The sequence below is a fragment of the Trachypithecus francoisi genome, unplaced genomic scaffold (genome assembly GCF_009764315.1).
Source record: "Trachypithecus francoisi isolate TF-2019V2 unplaced genomic scaffold, Tfra_2.0 Lachesis_group14, whole genome shotgun sequence".
NCBI classification, from domain to species: Eukaryota; Metazoa; Chordata; class Mammalia; order Primates; family Cercopithecidae; genus Trachypithecus; species Trachypithecus francoisi.
Genome location: NW_022681459.1, coordinates 26,954,015 through 26,977,301, shown reverse-complemented (window position 1 = coordinate 26,977,301; position 23,287 = coordinate 26,954,015). Strand labels below are relative to the sequence as shown.

Genomic DNA, 23,287 nt, shown 5'->3' with positions numbered 1-23,287 from the left:
AACATCTGTTATCTTTTGTCCTTTTTATAATAGCATTCTAATAGAGGTAAAGTGATATTGTGGTTCATCTATCTTTTGAAAGACCTGATGAGTTCATTAACTTCAACTGCTTATATCAAAAGTTCAGAAGTATGTACAAATGTAAATGAACAAAAAAGTTACCTCTTTTTCTTCTGCAGCAGAAACAACAATGGCAGCATTTGCAGCCACAACAGTGGCAGCAGCCGCAGCGTATTGTAAGAGCACACATCAGCGTCAGAAGCATGGTGCCTGCTAATCCAAGTCCAACTTTGCCCCAAGTAGGCAATGAAGAACCTAAGCCTGGTAAACTTGATAACATACCTGGAATATTAATACCACCTCCGGTGCCTAAAGGAGAAAAAAATATATTTTAGCGATACTTGCACTGCCTAGAATCACAGATTCTGCCCCATTACAAGTTGCATTAAGTGTTCTAGTAATATTATAACCATTCAGCCTGCTATGGCTAGGCGTCATAGGCCAAGCTTCTTTCAATGTGTTTAATTATTCAATAGTCTACAGTACCTTCCATCACAATATTTATTTCTGCCAGTAAACAACTTCTTAGTAACCCAGTCCAGGTGTTGGTTGTTTAATGTCTCTAATATCCCTGAAAGGTAGATAAGGCAGGGCTGGGCTGACAATCCCCTGAGGCTGGCATAGTGATGGTCACGTTTGACATCCTTTATTTAATCAAGGAATACTTTTTGAGCACTAAAATGGACAAGACTGGAATAAAGACATTTTGTTCTCCTTTCCAAGTCCCCACTCGTTGAGAATCCAGAGCCCAGAGGAAACCAGGGTATTTTGAGGGAAGGTCACTTCTAAAGGAACTTAGGTTCATGGCTTTCACCCCTGCCCCATCCAACTCCCCGACTCCTCAAATTCATTCCTCACACAGTCATTGCTTTTTCCATAGCTTTTCAGGAGGCACCTTCTTAGTGTGTATGTTTCCCTCTTACTTTACCTAGTAGTCATGGAGGCGGCAGGAAAAAAGGGTAAAGTGAGGCAGAGCAATGAGGAAGCAAGACGGATGTAGGGAGAGAAGGAGAGAGGAAAAAGCCATTTTGATTCTTTTCCACCATGCCTTAGGCAGAGCTGTCGTGGCTTCACATGATTATCCAAATTCAAATTTAAGTTAATTAAAAGTATGAGTCATTAAATATTCAGTGCCTCAGTTGCACTAGCCACATTTCAAGTGCTCAGTCACCACAGATGTAGGACATTTTTATCATCACAGAAAGAGACAGTACGGGAATTACACTGATGTTCCAAGAGAGTTTTCATCCAGCCCTTCACTTCTCCCTAGCGCACCATGCTGATGTCAAACCACACACATTTAAGTTGATCTGTTTAATTGTGAATTGCTATTCAATGAAAGGCTGTCACTCAACCCTGCGTGCTTGGGTAGTATCTTAATGTAAATGCATGCTATTTAGGTTCTAGAGAACCCTAATATAGGATGAATGGATGGATGAATAGATGAATGGATGGGCGGGTCGATGGATGAATGGATGGGTGGGTGGGTGGGTGGGTGGATGCATGGATGAAGGGAAAGATTAAGAGACAGTTCTCAACCCTGCATGCTTGGGTAGTATCTTAATGTAAATGCATGCTATTTCATTAGATACTAGTCATTAGAAAATATTGAAACAGTAGACTTCCTATGAAGGAACATGGGGTTTGCCTTGAAATCAATGGCCATCCACCACCTTGGAACCAGAGACTAGAGTTCAAAAACAGCTCTTAGATGTTCCTCCTTATAATTTTCCTGGAAAATTGACCTTGCAATAGTAGTTTGCTATTCCTGTGCCAAAGTTAAATGACTCTACATGGAGAAGAGAAGTCTATGCACCAGGCAGTCAGCTACAGCTGAACCAGGTCTAGGGATCACCTTTCTCCCCATAGTAAGATGCCCAGAGCAGAACTGTAGGATTGTAAGGAAGTCAAACTACTTTCCTAATGCTGTCTATCTCCACCTCTCCCACCATCCAAGATGAGCTGGAATAGATAGAGACTTGTAAAGGGTTCTCCCAAAAATGGTGAAGAGGGAAGGAACAGAATACACCCTTCCCATTCCACACCTTCCCAGTCCCAGAGTTGAAGCGGTGACACAAGGCAGACCCTTCGCATGCAGAGGAGCACATTTATCCCCTTGCTCCACAGACAGCAGAATCCCAAGCATCACCTGGCATATCACTGCACATGCAGATTCAAAGCCCACCTCAGGGGACACAGAGTCAGGATATCCCGAATGATACCCCCATGATTCTGAGGCAGACAGTCGGTGACCCCCAATTTGGGGATCCCTTGTATGCACCCAAAATGTAAACACTGCCCAAGCTACCCATGACATGACAGGATGCTCTCACACTCCCCCTCCCACAGATGTGATAATAAAATGATGAAGTCTAGGGTTGCATCAACGATCTTCACAGTCTTGAGTTGGAGGTTGGACCACCGTGTGGGAGGTTTGTGACTGAGAAAAAACTTTACGTTTCCCGTGGATGGAACCAGTCAAATCTCATGACCAGCATTTCTTGCTGCATTACCTTTGGCCTCTGGCTCACTTGCCAATAACGACTCCTGTCCCACCAGGCTGTTCAGGGGTGTGCGTGAAAGTTCTGAGAATGCTGTAAGTTACAGCACACAGGCTCCAGTTGGCAGTGGTCATCCTAGTTCCAATTTAACGGACTCTTACTAACTGAAGTTTGCAAATATAACAAGTTTTCTTAATAAGGGAGCTGGCTGGGGTTAACCAATGAGGTCTGGCTCAAGATTTAAGAGACAGGCTTGAAATTCTCACTGGCATAAGACAGCATGCTTGTGGACTTACTCACACACTTCCTATCGGTAGACTTCAGAAATATGGTGTGCCAAACTTCCTGAATCTGGACGTGACATTTCCTCTAATCTAGCACAGAGACAGCCTGCCTTAATCTAGCACGGAGACGGCCTGCCTTAATCTAGCACAGAGAGGGCCTGCCTTAATCTAGCACGGAGACGGCCTGCCTTAATCTAGCACGGAGAGGGCCTGCCTTAATCTAGCACGGAGAGGGCCTGCCTTAATCTAGCACAGAGAGCCTGCCTTATTTTCAGGGAGTGCATGTTTAACAGAAGGGAAGGGACATTTTGCTGGGGGTCATGGCTGAGTCAAGGGAGAGACTGAGGGCCAGAGGGACTTTAAACACTCTTTTGTCCCTTAATTTAAACACAAAGTTCAGAAAGTGATGCCTGCATTCAGTTAAATGCCCCAAACTCTGACCAAAATGGAGCTGGTATTAGGAACCATATCACTTACTCTTTCGCTTCCTATTTGTTGTGACCACACTCCATTGGAAGGCAAATGTTCCAAGGAGTTTTATGCCTAGGTGAGACTTAAGCTGAAGTCTCCCTTTAATCCAGTGGAGCCCAAAGTGTAGTGTATAAGTCAGCAAGAGGCATGATTTAGTGCTGGGGCTACACAGATAGCCCTTTCTTATTTTCATAACCATTTCAAATTTATCATATATAACACATATATGTATACACATAAGTATACCCATATTCATGGATATTTTTGTTTAGTATGGGGCTAATTTTTTTTAAAAAGTGCATTTACTGTAGATTGAAAAATAGATGGTAGCCATATATTATTGACATATTAAAAATCTGACAGTGGACAGAAAACAGACTCTTGGAATGATGTCATCCATAATCCAATCTTCATGCAGACAAGATGCTCAGGACAGAGGATCTAAGTAAATGGCACAGGGAGCCCAGAACAGGAAGCCACAGGGCTCCTGGCTCATATCTTTCCATCCTGCCATGTGTTGTCTCCAACGTAGAATAATCCTTCTGAGGAAAATATGGCCCAGAGATGACATAAACATATTTGCATAAAGTCTACAGCGGGGTGCTGGTCTGTGCCTTGTAACTTCTGGAGGGTGTGGGTGTGGGTGCGCCTGGCTCAGGTGAATGGCGGGTTTGCTGGAGAGGATGAGCATGCTATAGCTGAACAGCGACTAACGAAGATTAGCTCCAAGGTCAACGCCGCTTGCCTTTCTCCCTATGCTCCTTCACACCACTGCGTGCTTGTTAGGGCCTCATTACTGACTTTACCATGTGCTTTAACCTCTGCTTGGAGATTGTCCTTTTCCCATCTGTGAAGACAAGGAAAATAGCATTTCCCAGAGGCTCTCAAAGGAATGCATAGAGGTTTTAAAAGGTATAGAATTTCTTGAAACCAAATGTATTAATATAAAATGTCACCACCAACATGTGCCAAGTACATATGAATACCAAATGTCACCACCGTCATGCGCAAAGCGCACCCCTGTGCCCACTAGAGGCGACACAAGAGATCTCTGAATCAATAGTGTGAATGATAACAATTACTCCCTTTCTGGTCCTGTGTGCTCTGCGGCAAGGACTGTTCTAAAACTGAGGCTCAGAGAGGGTAAGTAACTTGTCCAGAAGACACACAGCTAGTGATTGGGTGAGCTGGGATTGGAACCCAGGTTGTCTAATGTCCAAGTCTGTGTAGACACAGCACTTGATCGGGCTGGATGGGAAGGTTGGACCTTAGAGATTTTTTTCAGTTCAGTAGCCCCCAATCCTGGCTGCCCATTAGAGTAACTTGGGAACTTTTTTTACAATTGCAATTCCCAGGCTCCACAAAAACCCATGAAACAAAACCCCCAGGAGGCGGCTGAGCCTCAGTGTATTTATGAAGAAGGCTCCTCTGCTGGCTCTGACCCGCAGCCGGGAGAGAGGACTTCTCTATTCTTCTCCTACCCACTTTACAGGCGAGAAAACTGAGCCCTGAAGATTGCTGACTTGCCCAAAGTTGCACCATCAGTGCCAGGGCAAAGGCCCAGGACTGTCACTTCTACTACTCTTCTCTGTGCCCAAAATTGCCATTTCTCAAAACGGTAAGCTTATAACCAGCAATCACTACATTCTACAAGGTGCTCATGTGTCCTAAAAACACGACTTCATTTTAACCATTTCACAACCTACACACAAATAACTGCACAAAGAAAACCATCCCGACGGGCAGATGGCTCTGACAGTGCTTCTCCCAAGTCAGGGGGAGAGGGCCTCACTCTCTAGTTTTGGATACATCTGCAGTGCTGGAGGTTTGTATCACTTCTGTAGTTACGAAAATCAATTTCTGGCCGGGCGCGGTGGCTCAAGCCTGTAATCCCAGCACTTTGGGAGGCCGAGACGGGCGGATCACGAGGTCAGGAGATCGAGACCATCCTAGCCAACATGGTGAAGCCCCATCTCTACTAAAAAATACAAAAAACTAGCCGGGCAAGGTGGCGGGCGCCTGTAGTCCCAGCTACTCGGGAGGCTGAGGCAGGAGAATGGCGGGAACCCGGGAGGCGGAGCTTGCAGTGAGCCGAGATTGCACCACTGCACTCCAGCCTGGGTGACAGAGCAAGACTCCGGCTCAAAAAAAAAAAGAAAATCAATTTCTAAAAAACAGTTCTGAACTGAGGGTTAGTCCTCCCAGAATGCTTTTCTCTAAACCTAATACCATAAAAACCCTAGAAGAAAATCTAGGTAGCACCATTCAGGACATAGGCATGGGCAAGGACTTCATGTCTAAAACACCAAAAGCAACGGCAGCAAAAGCAAAAATTGACACATGGGATCTAATTAAACTAAAGAGCTTTTGCACAGCAAAAGAAACTACCATCAGAGTGAACAGGCAACCTACAGAATGGGAGAAAATTTTTGCAACCTACTCATCTGACAAAGGGCTAATATCCAGAATCTACAAAGAACTCAAACAAATATACAAGAAAAAAACAAACAACCCCATCAAAAAGTGGGGAAAGGATATGAACAGACATTTCTCAAAAGAAGACATCCATACAGCCAACAGACACATGAAAAAATGCTCATCATCACTCGCCATCAGAGAAATGCAAATCAAAACCACAATGAGATACCATCTCACACCAGTTAGAATGGCAATCATTAAGAAGTCAGGAAACAACAGGTGTTGGAGAGGATGTGGAGAAATAGGAACACTTTTACACTGTTGGTGGGATTGTAAACTAGTTCAACCATTATGGAAAACAGTATGGCGATTCCTCAAGGATCTAGAACTAGATGTACCATATGACCCAGCCATCCCACTACTGGGTATATACCCAAAGGATTATAAATTACTCTACTACAAAGACACATGCACACGTATGTTTATTGCGGCACTATTCACAATAGCAAAGACTTGGAATCAACCCAAATGTCCATCTGTGACAGACTGGATTAAGAAAATGTGGCACATATACACCATGGAATACTATGCAGCCATCAAAAAGGATGAGTTTGCGTCCTTTGTAGGGACATGGATGCAGCTGGAATCCATCATTCTTAGCAAACTATCACAAGAAGAGAAAACCAAACACGGCATGTTCTCACTCATAGGTGGGAACTGAACAATGAGATCACTTGGACTCGGGAAGGGGAACATTACACACTGGGGCCTATCATGGGGAGGGGGGAGGAGGGAGGGATTGCATTGGGGAGTTATACATGATATAAACGTCATGCACATGTACCCTAGAACTTAAAGTATAATAAAAAATAAATAAATAAATAAATAAACCTTTTGAACTATAAACCAGGAAGTACTTCATACAACCCTGTGACTTGCCCTGATTGGATAGGCTTCCAAAGCGGACGTCATTCTTCTTTCAATGACTTGCAGGGATACTTCAGAAATGAAAACAAATGCTTTGCACTTTTAGGAAATGGGGGGAAAATGGATGTTTATGTGATTCCTGAAGAAGACTGAATAGGCATAGCCCCATTAACACTTGGCTCTCTGGAAACCTGGCTGTTCTCCTTACAGCCTCGTCTGGTCACCAGTTCTGCCAGGCAAGGCTGCAATGAGGTCTTCAGCTAATAAAACTTACATAAAACACGTAACATGCAGCCAGCCCCCAGCTGCACTGGATCTTGATGAATAATTTAGAAACAAATTGCCCTTTTCCAAATGAGTTCAATAAAGCTAGACTCATTGCAAGCACCCTCTGAGCCTCCCTCTCCCAGTAGCCATGCCTCCAGCTGCCGTGGTTAAGGCACTAGTCCTGGTCTAAGAAGAATTCAGCAAATTAAACCTGATGAAGGGAAATTAAGTGCTCCCTTTCCCTTCCACTGCAAAAGAAAACATTTGCAGGCAAGCCAGTCTCTAAAATCTCTCTCTCTAAGGTACCATCAATCAGGCCAGAGCTCCTGCTGTATCATTACCTTGTTAGGATATATGCTTTAACCAGTACATTTTATTCCATTTGGTGCTAACGGAATTTTAAAAAATCTTCTCTTTCAAAGCCTGGACCATCCTTTACCACATTTAAGCAGACTAATGTGTGATATTTAAGGTTGGCTCCCTGGAAAAATGACTGATTCCAGGTGGAGACAGGGGAGTACAAAGTGAGTCTGGAAAACCTAATGGGTCCAGGTGCTCAAAAACTAATAGGGGGAATGTCAGAAGGACGCCAGCACCAGCTTGAAGGGACACCGACTGGCCACGTCTGGAGCAATCTGAGTGTCAAAATGAAAAATGACAGGAATAGATTAGAATGTATTGAACAAAATTGAGTCCCTACTAAAACTGTGAGGGGATAAAAGGAAGAAAAAAGAAAAGGAAGAAAGGGGAGGGAAGTCTCTTGTTTAACAAAAGAAAGTCAATTAATAGATGTGGAAAGAATAATGGAAGCAGGAAATCACTCTTTACAACCACCATAGAAGTCAATGATTCAGGCACTGATTCATCAATGAATGTAAAAGTTAGTAGGTAGAAAAAGAACAAAGTCGTCTCCTTTGCAAGGACATGGATGGAGCTGGAGGTCATTATCCTTAGCAAACTAACACAGGAACAGAAAACCAAATACCACCTGTTCTCACTTCTAAGTAGGAGCTAAATGATGAGAACACATGGACACATAGAGGGGAACAACATACACTGGGGTCTATCTGAGGGTGGAGGGTGGGAGGAGGGAGAGGAGCAGAAAAAATAACTAATGGGTACTAGGCTTAGTACCTAGGTCATAAAATAATTTGTACAACAGTCCCCTGTGACGTGAGTTTACCTGTATAACAAACCGGCATGTGTAACCCTGAACCTAAAATAAAAGTTTTTAAAAAATTTTTGTATTAGGTGGGTAAACAGGATATTCCCACAATATCTACTGCTTACATATTAATTATAAAGGCAAAAAGGTACTTTTATGTTGGATCAATTTAGGGTATGCCACCTTCACCAAAGGGTCAAACTTACACCGATGAAAACTGCGATCCTGTGATCACATGATATTACCTCTATCTTGCCAAAAATCTGTAGCCTAAATCAAAGTATGCTGAAACATTTTAGACAAATCCAAATTGACCCACATTGAGAGGCATCTTGCAAAAACAACCTGTACCGTTCGAAAATGTTTATCTCAGCAAAGACCCAAAAAACTGGGAGAACACCAAGTGAAGATGAAGGCAGAGAGGAGGGTGACATTTCTACAGGCTAAGGAAGGTGGAAGATGGCCAGAAACCACAAGGAACAAGGGGAGAGGTTAGGGACAGAGGCTCCCTCCCAGCCCTCAGGAGGAAACAGCCCTGCTGACACTTTCAGCCTCCAGGACTGTGAGAAAATCCATTTCTGTTGTTTAAGCCACCAAGCCTGTGGTCCTCTGTTACGGCAGCCATGGGATCTCATGTGCCCTCCAAGTGGCTCTCACATGGCGGGCGGAGTTGCCAGGTGAGCAGTTTCTGGAGACAGACTGCCTGTCATTTACTCACTCTACAGGTGAGTAGAGGTTGCCTTATCATTTACTCACTCTACAGGTGAGTAGAGGTTGTCCTGTCATTTACTCACTCTACAGGTGAGTAGAGGTTGTCCTGTCATTTACTCACTCTACAGGTGAGTAGAGGTTGCCCTGTCATTTACTCACTCTACAGGTGACTAGAGGTTGTCCTGTCATTTACTCACTCTACAGGTGAGTAGAGGTTGCCCTGTCATTTACTCACTCTACAGACCTGGGCGAAATCCCAACAGCACTGTCCCTGTCACTTTGCCTTTACAATAGGAATAACAGCAACACTCACACGGCTGTTGGGCAGGTTAATTCTGTGAATACTTGAGAAGTGCTCAGAACAGTGCCTGATAACTCGGTAAGTGCTATAGACTGCTGTTTATTATCGTTACCATTACTATTTGGCTTTAGCTATGGCTTTGTTCTGAACTTCGGAAGATGTCAGGTAAGGGTGTAATCATGGTGGGAAAAGCTTTAGACGAGAAGAAAAGCTCTTCTCAGCTTCTAGACCCAGCTCTGCCACGTTGGCTGTGTGACCCGGATGGAAGCACAGAATTTCTCTAGGCCTCGCTTCCTCTTTTGTAAAATGTTAAGTTAAAGTCAGTCTCCAACACCCCGGGCCCACTCTGTCCAGGCTGACTCAAAGCACACAGGCTCTATCGGCCCCTTCAAGGAATGTGGTTAGAGTGTCTGGTACGCCAAAAAACCCACAGGAGATTCTTTAGAGGGATCTAAACTTTAAAGTTATGTCACTTAGTCAAGTTAAACTATATACATATAGACTTGACACTTTCAAATATGTTGTGGATTTGCTGGGGGAAAAAATGAAGCATTATAATTCCACTAAGATTGGAAGAAATTCAGGCAGATCTGAGGCTCTCCTGCAATAGGAGGACCTGCTTCGTACTGGCACAGTGGGTGGAATCCACCTGAAACAGTGGTGGGAAAAAGCTACAGAAAAAAATGTTTAACTCAAGCATTTCTCTCCAAACTTGATGCTCTTTGATGATAAATAATTGGCAAGATTCTAAACGGCTTTCAAATGTAATAAGAGAAAAAACTTTAAGATGGAATTTTAAAAGCAGATGAGGGTATAAGATTATTAAGCTGCATGATTTATAATCCTTTGGGTATATACCCAGTAATGGGATGGCTGGGTCAAATGGTATTTCTAGTTCTAGATCCTTGAGGAATCACCACACTATCTTCCACAATGGTTGAACTAGTTTACAGTCCCACCTGCTATAAAGACACATGCACACATATGCTTATTGTGGCACTGTTCACAATAGCAAAGACTTGGAACCAACCCAGATGTCCATCAGTGATAGACCAGATTAAGAAAATGTGGCACATATACACTATGGAATACTATGCAGCCATAAAAAAGGATGAGTTCATGTCCTTTGCAGGGACATGGATGAAGCTGGAAACCATCATTCTCAGCAAACAAACTGATCCCAAGGACAAAAACCACACACCACATGTTCTCACTCATAGGTGGGAACTGAACAATGAGAACACTTGGACACAGGAAGGGGAACATCACACACCAGGTCCTATTGTGGGGATGGAGGAAGGGGGGAGGGATAACATTAGGAGATATACCTAATGTAAATGACGAGTTAATGCGTGCCGCACACCAACATGGCACATGTATACATATGTAACAAACCTGCACGTTGTGCACATGTACCCTAGAACTTAAAGTATAATAATTAAAAAAAAAAAAAAGATTATTAAGCTGACAGCAGATGTGATTGGCCTTATCATCCCTACCCGAAATCAAGGTCGTCATATGGTTTTTCCAGGCATCGTGGATGAAGGAGTATTCTACATAATGGTGAAGCATGAAATAATCATTCATTTCATATAAAGCGGAAAGTCTTCCCTTATCTTGGGGACGCCAAATCGCCGTGAGATTTACAGTTGCAGACTTGCGGGCCTTCAGGCTCTTCCAGGTAGCCACACATGTCAAAGTCCCATTGCTCTGTGGGGTCAGAGCCAGGATGCTCACTGCACTTTGAAGGTCGCTGGGCTCCGGAACAAAATAATAGCTTGAATGGCTGACCAGGAGACCGAGCTCCCAGGAAATATCCGGGAGCCGGGTCCAGTGCGAGGCTCGACAAGTGACTTTACAAGGCTCACTCTCAGCGACTACAAGATTAACATTGGGAATGAACAACTCTCCCATAACTAAAGAAGAAAAGAGAGAAACACGCTGAAGACATGACCGTGCCTCTCACTTCTAAGTTTTCTTTTTCTCTCCTTTTTTTTTTAAGTTTTGCTTCAAATTACATTTTGTGAGACCTATTTTCCCAAGCCCAAAGGGGCTGTGTCTCTACTGGGAAATCTTAACTCAGATTTTATCTGGGTCTTTTTTGCACACCTGCCAGGGTCTCTGAAGAAGGTGAGGTTGCTCACAAGAAAGCACAAAGTTACATAGAAAATGCTTCATAAAAGTCAGAAACCAGGGGGAAATAATTATATGGGAAAGAAAAGGGAGAGTGCATGCCATAGCGGCTATGCAATCCCTGAAGTGAGCTACAGAATTATCTTGGGCTGTCCAGGGAGCAAAGCGAAAAAGAGAAACGAGCCTCACTTTCTTCTCACTGTGACGAGGACACAGCCCAGAGTGGGACACAAGTCTCCCCTGGAGTTCTGGTTAATCAGATACATTTTTATTTATTTCTAGGGGCATATGGTCTTAAACATAACTTCCTAGGATATTGCGTTAACACAGGTTTCTCATTACAAATTAAATCAAAATCCAATCTAATATTTACAGAAATAACTAACCCAAATCATGTGTCAGAATAACTTAGATAAGTTATTTTTTATTGTTTATTAAGAACACTCTTGCATAGGTCAGCACTCATACTGAAAACAACCCATATGAAAATAATACTTGTTTTCACAATGTGACTAAAACAACCTGAGGATTGGCCCCAGTAAAGACAGCATTAGTGAAATATATATATTTTATATATATATTTTATATATATATTTATATATATATTATATATATATTTATATATATTTTATATATATATTTATATATTTTATATATATATTTATATATATTTTATATATTTATATATATTTTATATATATTTATATATTATATATATATATTTATATATATATTTTATATATATATATAAATGTCCAAGCAGAAACATGCTGAAACTCTGGACTACACAACATAATGGAAAGAATACTAAACTAAGAATCAAAAAAGTTCTTCCCAATCTTGGTTCTGCCAGAAAATTGTCATCACTTTGGGCAAGTCACTGAATTTTTTTGGCTCTCTTTGTTGTACTTACTGAATGAGACAGTTTGACCAGATCAGCACTTCTCAAATATTTTGGTTTCAGTACCTTTTACACTCTTCAAAATCATTGAGGACTCCAAAGACCTTTCACTTATGTGGGTTTTATCTACCAATATTTATCATATTTTATATTAAAGTTAAACAATTATTTTAAAGTATATATTTAGAAATAATAATTTATTACATGTTAATTTGGATTAACATATTTTTATGGAAACAAATCATACTTTTAAACTAAAATAGTAAGAGGAGTGATATTGTTTTATACTTATATGAATCTCTGTAATGTCTGGCTGGATTCTCATAGCTGTCTCTTCATTCAGTCTGTTGCAATATACTGCCTTGTCTGAAGGATATAAAGAAAGCCTGACTTCACACAGATATGTAGTGGGAACAGTGAGGAGTACTTAATAGCTTTTCAGATAATTGTGGACATTCTTGAATACTGTACCAAAACTTACTTTTCTTTCTTTTTTTTTTTTGGAGACAGACTTTCGCTCTTGTTGCCCAGACTGGAGTACAATGATGCCATCTTGGCTCATGGCAACCTCCACCTCCCAGGTTCAAGCGATTCTCCTGCCTCAGCCTCCCGAGTAGCTGGGATTACAGGCCTGCACCACCATGCCCAGCTGATTTTGTATTTTTAGTAGAGATGGGGTTTCTCCATGTTGGTCAAGCTGGTCTCGAACTCCCGACCTCAGGTGATCCACCCCCCCCGCCTTGGCCTCCCAAAGTGCTGGGATTACAGGCGTGAGCCACTGCGTCCAGCACTTTTTTCTTTAAGAGATGGAATTTCACCATGCTGCCCAGGCGAGATGGTCTCCATCTCCTGGGCTCAAGTGATCTGCCCGCCTGGGCCTCCCAAAATGCTGGGATTACAGACATGAGCCACCATTCTCGGCTGAGGTTTCTTAAATGATTTTTACACAGTGGAATCTGAAATTCTATCAAGGAACTTTCATTTTCTGTTACGTTAAAACCCATTGCACTATCTGGCACTTTGAATGGACCTTTTATTCTAGGATGAATTTATTACACTTCAGTTATCTGGAAAATGCTGTTCTGCTGAGTCATGCAGACCTTCCCAATGTACAGTGGAAAGCTCTCCTGTGCACTTGTGTGAAGAGTGAAAAAGGCAACAATAATAGGAATCTTCATATTATTATGAAAATAATCATGACTTCACAGACCACCCTGAAAGGATCTCAGGGTACATCGAGGAGTCCCCAGACTACAGTGAACTCGGTCAGCTCTGAAAGATCTTTTTGCTCTGAAATGTTAGCTTCCCAATTATTCCTTCCTGAATATTCCCTTGGAATAAGAAAGGCAGTTTTGCTAATTCAAGGGCTACTGTAAATGCAACAAGAAGAGGAGAAAGCATTTGTCCCTTAAGTCTAAAGGATTTTGTGTTTGTGTGACAGAGATGGTTTAAGGTGACAGAACTGGGAGGAATGATATTGTCTCAGTTAATAACAGAAGCTTTTGAACTCAAGTCCTTGCAGCCCTCAAAACATAAGAGGTCTAGAATTTGGTGTGTGATTGATTGGTGGATAAGGCAGCAAGTGGACCAACCCAGCAATCTGAAGGATTTCCTTTTTCTGTGTACATTTGGGATTCCACTTTCTCCCACCGGCTTTCACAAAGGTTATCCAGTAGCATGACGAACACTTTATACGAAAGTGATACTAGAATATTCCCATGGATTTCAGATGACTCAATTTCGAGTTATATCATCTCTATTTTGTTGACAAATAAGGAGGGGAAAAAATTATAGAATAATTCATGGTTGTTTCCTCTTTTTTCAAGATTGTTTCTCCCTTCAGGGAGACCCTGTTGCTCAGAGAACATTTGCTCCTCTAGGAACTACGTACCATTCAGAGCAATGAGACGAAGATAAAGGGATTCAGTTCTGTCCAAGCTCTATGGGTTCCTCTCGCAATATTTTGGAGAAGTCTTTGCCTCCTCTAGATACTTGCTCTTTCATCTGTATTAAAACCAAAAACTACCATAATTACCAATATATAAAAAGTCATGTTAGGGGAATTCAGACAAATTTGTAGACTTGTGACTTTGGGAAAAGATGCTACAAAACCACATGGTTTCTGAATGTGATGTGTCCTAAGTAGAGCAATAACAAGCCATGCCTGTGATCCTATTTCCCTGCTCCAGCGATGCCCTCCTCCTCTCTTGCTTTCCCATTCTGTCTACCATCTACAGACCTGGAAAGCACATCTCCAATGGCACCTTGTCCATGAAATCATCCATGAAGGCTTTATTGACTCTGTAAGCTACCCTCTTGATTGGAACCCGAGTTTGCCTCCCTTCCATCTCACTTGCCAGCATCTGGGTGGCTGGCATCCCTATTATTTGTGCAACTTGCATTATCCACTCTTCTTGTGAGGTTCTAAAAGAAAGAAATTGTATCTTATTCCATTCCTCTTTGAGTCACTCTTAAATACCCAATACAATGGCATGCTTTTATTGGGAACACAATAAATAATAGCAAATGGCCATACAGTGATTGCGATGAGCCAGGTGTGGTAAAGGCTTTACATAGACCTACTCATTTGACACCATGGCAGCCCTATGATGAGGACACTAGGACTCAAAGTCATTAAGTAATTGTGTCCCAGGTCACAAATTGTCGTAAAGCGGTAACATGCACCCAGGCAGCCAAGCCCAAAGTCTGCACTCCTGACCACTGGAACACTCTGGCTCCCAATTTAACGTGCAGGGAATTAAATCAGACAGGACTTTGGAGTCATCAAACCATCTTTAGTCATTTTTTCACCTGATCCACACAGCAAACCCTTGAGGTGGGCTGGGAAGATTCATCTCCAGGTTAAAAATGAGGAAATTGAGCCATCACAGGCGTCTCTCTGATAGATAACTGATGAAGCCAAAAGCAGAATTTATGTCTTTGATTCTTTTTTCCTCTGTTCTTTCTCTTATATCACAAATTATCATAATAAGAATCTGGGCATGCAAAATAGGCCAACAGTCCTAACTAGTCTTATAAAATCACTTATTTAGAAAATACAATTGTGCCCCTAATTAAACTACACAAAATTAAAAACACGCAAAAGTAAAGACACACTAATTTAGCTAAATTTCTAAAGTAAAAAAAATTTTTTTAAACACAAATAGAAATAGGCAAACATGTCTCCACCAAAGGTTATAAAATCTGATTTAATAGCAACATAAATATGAACAAAATCTTTGGGAATTTCTTCCAGACAAGTAAATACACAGAGATAAGAAATAATTTATAAGATATAATATATTCTCTTATAAGAAATGCTGCCTTAGAAATCAGGAACTCTATATCTTTAAATAGAGTATAAATACACTTGTAAAGAATGCAAAGTGATTAAATTTTGGTAAGACTATTCCAAATCTTTGTAAAGCATCCTTTTACTTTTTTTACTGTGAAACATTATCTTCAGCACCTCCAGACCACTGACGGCACATGAGGATTCTGCCATGTATACCTTTTATTCCTTCCTTCCAACCCCCTTTGTTCGTGGATGCCCTCTTGGTCACCCTCCAACCTTGCATTTTTTTCTTTTTGCTTTTTTCTCTCCCCTAGGAGAAGCTTATCCAAGACACTCACCAGTACTGGAAGATTCAGGGGTAGATCACCTACATGCTGAACATGTCACGAACCACCTGCAAAACAACACTTCTTAGCCTCAGGAAAGGGTCTCTTTATTGCAAACATTCCTCCACAGCACCAACGAGTGGAGTCCAGTGACCCGAACGGTTCTCATTTCAGCTTTGGCATCTACACACATTCCACAGCCCTGCGAGGCTAGTCCACCCATCCCTCCAGAATATAAGGTGCCAGGTCCCATCAGGGACTTTGAGGAGAGACTTTATAATGTGCTGACAGCACACATCCATGGCTCCAGTCTCCTTTCTTTTCTAATAGGCCCTAGAAGGCAGATCCCACAGCTAACCCAGAAACAAAAAATACAAGAATTGAAACCGCGATGGGAAAACAACTGCCACACCTTGATCTGCGGACATCTCACCCAAATTACTAAATGAAACCCAGAGTGTCAGCATGAAGGACAGCAAAGATGCTCAGGCCCGTGACCCGCGTTTAGCATTTAAGTGCATTACTGGTATTCACACTCTCGAGAAAGAATGTGGGGTTTCCACCCCTTCATTTCTCCGAGGTCTTTGGAAAGCAAAATTCAACATGTGCATCAAACTATAACTACTCGTGTCTGTAATTTTTTGTTTGTTTGTTTGTGTTTGTTTGTTTAACACCAAGTCTCGCTCTGTTGGCCAGGCTGGAGTGCAATGGCACGATCTCGGCTCACTGCAACCTCTGCCTCCTGGGTTCAAACAACTCTCCCGCCTCAGCCTCCCAGGTAGCTGGGAGTACAGGCACCCGCCACCACACTGGGCTAATTTGTTTTTGTATTTTTAGTAGAGACGGAGTTTCACCATGTTGGCAAGTCTGGTCTCGAACTCCTGACCTCAGGTGATCTGCCTGTCTCGGCCTCCCAAAGTGCTGGGATTACAGGCATGAGCCACCACTCCCAGTCTGTAATTTAATATAAGGTTTGAAATACGTGTGCTGCAGCAGCATTTCATTGTGGGACCCAGCCCCTTGCAATAATCTACCATAGACTCAGCAAATCCCTACAAATATGCCTCAGTAGCAAGTTGTACAACAGCTGTATACAAACCAAAATGAAATCACAGCCTTCCCAGATTGATCCAAAATCTGGAATTATGAAGAGTCAAATAAATCATTCACTAATTTTTAAGGTTCGATTAACACAACTCCACAAGTAGTCACCTGGAACGTCAGGCTCTAGCAGAGGATGAAAGAGAAATTGAGTCGTCTAGTTATTAAAAATTACATATTTTACCAAAAGCAGTCACAGCCAAGTGTGAATCCAGTGTTATAGAAAACAATGCAGCAATAGATGAAGGTATGTTAGGAAAGATTTCCAGTCCCTGACAAGCAGGTAGAGTCAGGCAACAGACTAAGAACAGATTGCTTAACTTACTCAACACTCCATTCTGCCAACATCCTCACATGTCATCTGCATTTCATCTCTGTATGAAAGAAGAGTCTAGCAGAATCACAGGGCAGGCAGTGCAAAAACACCCTCAGAGCTCCAGGAACCAAGCAGTGAGGTTGCTACAGATATGGATTTGAGAGGCGATAGCATTTGAAGGGCGTATGCAGTTGCAACACTGTCATAAAGCTGATTTCAAGTTTAACTGAAATCAGACAAGCTGCTTTAACTAAATAAAGACATATGCCAGGTATTGTTCATTAATATCCCTGTGGGGTAGTCTGAACAGGACTTGAGATTTAACTTCTCATTCATTTCATTATAGCAGACTTGAATTACCTACACTTAGTTAAAAAATCTTTTTTTCTTAAAGTCTTTAGCCTTATTAAATTGTATTAAATAGACAGGATTAGCCACCCACCAATTCCTCCCTGTCCTGACAAGAGGCAAACACACTCAGAAGATCAGCCAGGACTCACCAAGCTAGTCCTCTCAGAAAGAAAACTGGTGCATTTGAGATCTCACTTAGCCCCTTATTTTTGGATTATTGGAAACAGCTTGATAATGGAATCTTCAAAAGTGCCAGAAAATGTCCTGTTTGGGGCAACAGCAAGAAGCTCAAAAACAAACAGAATAAGGGACAAGTGCCTGCTCAAGTCTGGTGGGAAATAGCCATACAGATTCCTCAGCAGAAGCCTTATAAGCCAGAAGGGATTGAAGTCCTATCATTAGCCTCTTTAAACAAAATGATTGTCAGCCAAGAATTTTATAGCCAGCAAAACTAAGCTTCATAAATGAGAGATAAAGTCTTTTTCAGACAAACAAATGCTGAAGGCATTTGCCACTACCAAACCAGCACTACAAGAAATGCTAAAAGGAGTTCTAAATCTTGAAACAAAAGTTTGATATGCACCAAAATAGAACCTGCTTAAAGCATAAATCTCAGAGGGTCTATTAAACAGTAACACAATTAAAAATAAAAGTATCTAGGTAACAACTAGTATGATGAATACAGCAGTACCTCATATCTCAATATTGACCTAATGTAAATGGCCTGAATGCTCCACTTAAAAGATACAAAATAGCAGAATGGATTAAAAAAACAAAAATACACCAACCAAATATTTACTGTCTTCAAGAGATTCAGCTAACACCTAAGCACTCATATAAACTCAAGGTGAAAGGTTGGAGAAAGATATTTCACACAAACGGAAACCAAACCAAGTAAGAGTAGCTATTTTTATTTCAGACAAAACAGACTTTAAAGCAACAACAGTTGAAAAAAAAAGACAAAGAAGGACATTATATAGATAAAAGGATTAATCCAACAAGAAGATATTACTATCTTAAATTTATATGCACCTAACACTGCAGCACCCAGATTTTAAAAACGATTACTACTAGACCTAAGATATTAGATAGACAGCAACACAATAATAGTGGGGGACTTCAATACCCCAGTGATAACACTAGACAGATCATCAAGACAGAAAGTCAACAAAGAAACAATGGACATAAACTATACCCTAGAACAAATGGACCTGACACATATTTACAGAACATTCTTCCCAACAACTGTAGAGTGTAAATCTGGAAGCTTCATATTACCTGACTTCAAATTATACTACAAGGCTACAGTTACCAAAACAGCTTGGTACTGGTATAAAAATATAGACTAATGGAACAAATAGAGAACTCAGAAATAGAGCCAAATACTTACAGCCAACTGATCTTCAACCAAGCATACAAAAAAATTAATTGGGGACAGGACACCCTATTAAATAAATGATCCTGGGAGAATTGGCAAGCCACACGTAGAAGAATGAAACTGAATCCCCATCTCTCACCTTATACAAAAACTAACTCAAGATAGATGAAAGACTTAAATCTATGACCCGACACTCTAAGAATTCTAGAAGATGGCACCAGAAAAATGCCCTGGACATTAGCTTAGGCACACTCAAAAGCAAGTGTGCCTAAGCTCAAGACCTCAAAAGCAAATGCTTTAAGACCTCAAAAGCAAATGTAATAAATAAATAAATAAATAAATAGGACCTAATTTAAGAAGCTTCTGCACAGCAAAAGAAATAATCAGCAGAGTAAACACACAGCCCACAGAGTGGGGGAAAATATTTGCAAACTATGCCTCCAACAAAGGACTAGTATCCAGAATCTACAAGGAACTAAAACAAATCAGCAAGAAAAAAATAAAAAAAAGAATAAGTCCATCAAAAAGCGGGCAAAGAACATGAATAGACAATTCTCAAAAGAAAATATACAAACAGCCAGTAAACATATGAAAAAACACTCAACATCACTAATCAGGGAAATGCAAGTTAAAACCACAATGACATGCTGCCTTACTCCTGCAAGAATTATCATAAAAGAAAAAGCTATAAATTTTGGTGTGGATGTGGTGAAAGGGAATATTTTTACACTGCTGGGAATGTAAATTATATAACCACTATGAAAAACAGCAGGAGGTTCCTCAAAGAACTAAAAGTAAAACTACCACCCGATCCAGCAATCCCATTACTGGGTATCTACCCAAAGGAAAAGAAGTCATCATATGAAAAAAACTCTTGCACATGCATGTTTATAGCAGCACAATTGCAATTGCAACAATATGAAACCAACCTAAATACTCATCAACCAATGAGTGGATAAAGAAAATGTGATATATATACACCACGGACTACTACTTAGTCATAAAAAAGGAATGAAATAACATATTTTGCAGCACCTTGGATGGAGCTGGAGGCCATTATTCTAAGTGAAGTAACTCAGGAATGGAAAACCAAATGTCATATGTTCTCACTTATAAGTGGGAGCTAAGCTATGAGGACACAAAGGCATAAGAATGACACAATAGACTTTGGGGACTCAGGGAGGAAGAGGGTGAGGGATAAAAGACTGCATATTAGGCACAGTGTACACTGCTCGGGTGACAGGTACACTAAAATCTTAGAAATCACCATTTAAGAACTTATTCACGTAACCAAAAACCACTGGTACCCCAAAAAACTATTGAAAAATTTTTTTAAGTAAAGAAAAAAAGAAGAAGGAAATAGCTGTAACAAAAACCATGTAAGGGGCTAAGGGGCTCCCTGGACACCTCCACGGCTCAATAAAAAGGCGCTGAAATTTCTCCTGCACTCGGAAGACTCCAGCTCTGAGCACCTTGCATTCAGGGCCTGCCTTCTTGGAACCTCCAGAGACTTTGGGACAACTCTATTTTCCCTAAGGCATCTCATTAGAGGGTGGAAAAGGCATTTACAAGCTTGTCCAATGAATGGCAGACGTCATGAGTCAGTCATTTCCAAAAGCCCAGACTTTCCCACTGCACAGTATCTCCATGTAACAAAACTGCATTTGTACCCTCAAAGTCTGTAGAAGCTTTTTAAAACTTTCTATTATTTGAATCCCGACTCCCCCAGCCCACCAAATTTCAGCCAAGTCTCAGCTTTCAACCCATCCCAAGAACAGTTCACTGTGAAAGCGACACTCACTGATTAGAAACCATATGGAATTTCTGAACTCTCAGAGAAGTCCACGCTTGTAGTTTTCAACTCTGTGGAAATTGGAAAGCGAAGATCATGTGTGTAAATGTCCAGCACTTTCCTGGGAAACTCAGGTAACGGCCTGTATGGGGCTTGAGGGGCCCTGTGGAGAAACTCACTTGACAAACACCTGTCACAGGGGAGCCACAGACTGGAGTTGTCTTACGCCAGATGACAGGTAAACCCTCTGGAGGGCTTCAGCAAAGGCGCTCCAGTTCCTGAAGGCTTCTTCGTGGCTGTTGTCCTCCCTCCACACAAATGTAGGAACACACTCTTGTCTGGCTTCTAGAGAGTCCTGATGCTGCCTCACCAGAACCAGAATTTCCTCACGAAATGTCTCTGTCACATCACAGGCTGTGTTACAAACACAGATGTGGCCTCACACTGCAGGGAGGTAGAAGCTCTTCAGAATGCGTATTTTCTCATTAATCATCAGCCAGCTCCAAACAGCAGTCAAACACAGGAAGTCCAGGCCCCGGGCTGGGAATGCAGAGGCCTCAGGGCCAGTCCATCCTCTCCACTCCGGCCTCCACTCCCTCTTCCTCCTCTTCCAAGTCCTTCGGAGTCAAGGTCCTGCTCAGGCCCCACCCTGGTCCTCTTCCACCAGCTGCCTGGCTGACTGACCTTGCCTCCAGCAAAGGCACAGAGGCTGGTGGAACTGGCTTCTTCTCCCAGCCAGGCACCTTGACATCCACAAGAACAAATCCTCTTAAGAAAGAAAAAAGTCCTGAGGGTGCGTCCTCTGGATGAGACAGCCATTAGGAGTGAGTGTGGTTTCCTTGGCGTTTGCTTGAGGACTGGTGGGTAAGGCAGAGCTCCAACTCCCCACCCCCCAATGCTGGGAGATGAACACAGGGACATGGCTTTGCAGAGCACTGTGACAGTTCTGGAAGACTGTGTCCCAAGATCCTGATGTTCAGCACCATACTGAACTGTCTGCTTTTTTTTTTTTTTTTTTTTTTTGGAGACAGCGTCTTGCTCTGTCACCCAGGCTGGAGTGTGCAGTGGCGCGATCCTAGCTCACTGCAGCCTTCAACTCCTAGGCTCAAGCGATCCTCCAGCCTCAGCCTTCCAAAGTGCTGGGATTACAGGTGGGAGCCACCACACCCAGTGAAAAGTCTGCTTTTTTTAATGGTCCTTTTTGATAATCTTGTCAGAGAACTCAGAATCAAGGATTTCTGCATGTAACAGGCACCAACAGAAGATACAGCTCATATATTTAAAGACCAAGAAGCAAACAAATGGGGCCGGGGAGGCGGAGAATGCTGTTGCTTCCAGCTGAAGGTGTGGAAGGAAAATAAATCACGGGACTTCAAAATCCCTAAGCCAAAGGGAGAAAGGCTGGGAACTGTATCAGGAAGACCCGCCTCCCGTTTTATTCCTAAATAATGTAGCCATAAAGATGAAAAAGCTACATACATCCCTCACAATTTGCCCATGACAAAAATTCCCTTGTGGGCCTCAAGATCTTTACCTTAAAAACAGCTCTGTTGAATTTCACTCTGGCAATGTAAATTGTAGCTGATCTTCACAGGTATGCAGCAAAGGACAGACCTCAAAGTCCTCTCTCTGCTCACCTGAGACAAATGTGTATCTGATTGCTTTCTCTGCCCTATTGCTTACATAAAAATACAGATTCATTGAGTCAGACTAAGGCATAACTGACTAGTCCTCTACCCCTCTCTCAGGTGTAAATTGTGTATTCAATGAGTGGCTGATCAACCTTATGTCTCTTGTCTACCTATGACTTGGAAGCCCCCTCACTTGGAGTTGTCCTACCTTTCCAGACCGAACCAATGTACATAATGACACTCATCGATTGATGTCTCATGCCTCCACAAAATGTACAAAACCAAGCTGTGCCCTGACCACTTTGGGCACATGTTGTCAGGGCGTCCTGAGGCTGTGTCACAGGTGCGTCTTTAACCTTGACAAAATAAGCTTTCTAAATGGATTGAGACTGGCTGGGCATGGTGGCTCATGCCTGTAATCCCAGCACTTTGGGAGGCCAAGGTGGGAGGATCACCTGAGGTCAGGTGTTCGAGACCAGCCTGGCCAACATGGCAAAATTCCGTCTCTACTAAAAATACAATAATTAGCCAGGCATGGTGATGTGGACCTGTAATTCCAGCTACTAGGGAGGCTGAGGCAGGAGAATCACTTGAGTCCAGAAGGCAGAGGTTGCAGTGAGTGGAGATCACGCCACTGCATTCCAGCCTGGGTGACAGAGTGAGATTCTGTCTCAAAAAAAAAAAAAAAAGAAAGAAAGAAAGAAAAAATCATTAAAATAAAAAAATTATAGTGTGAAAATCATTCCTTTTCACAACTAGCACATTATTTGTTAGCTTCTATAAATGGACTTGTGTTCCCCCGAAATTGCTATGTTGAAGCCCTCACCCCCAATGTCCTGGTATTTAGAGATGAAGCCTTGGAAAGGTCATAAGGTCCTCAAAATGGAGCCCTCGTGATGGCACTCGTGTCCTTATAAGATCTCGTTCTCTTGAGAGGCCGTGGTGGGCAGATCACAAG

At 42.0% G+C, this 23,287-nt stretch overlaps 1 protein-coding gene across 1 annotated transcript in view; it reads right to left on the bottom strand.

The window, feature by feature from the left end:
* IGSF5 (immunoglobulin superfamily member 5) overlaps positions 1–15,983 on the bottom strand; it is a 30,981-nt gene extending 14,998 nt beyond the window's left edge. Inside the window, 4 exon segments of the mRNA XM_033234147.1 lie at positions 163–368; positions 10,721–11,021; positions 14,379–14,563; positions 15,898–15,983. Coding sequence (XP_033090038.1) covers positions 163–368; positions 10,721–11,021; positions 14,379–14,563; positions 15,898–15,983 — 778 coding nt within the window.
* Positions 15,984–23,287: the final 7,304 nt, after the last annotated feature.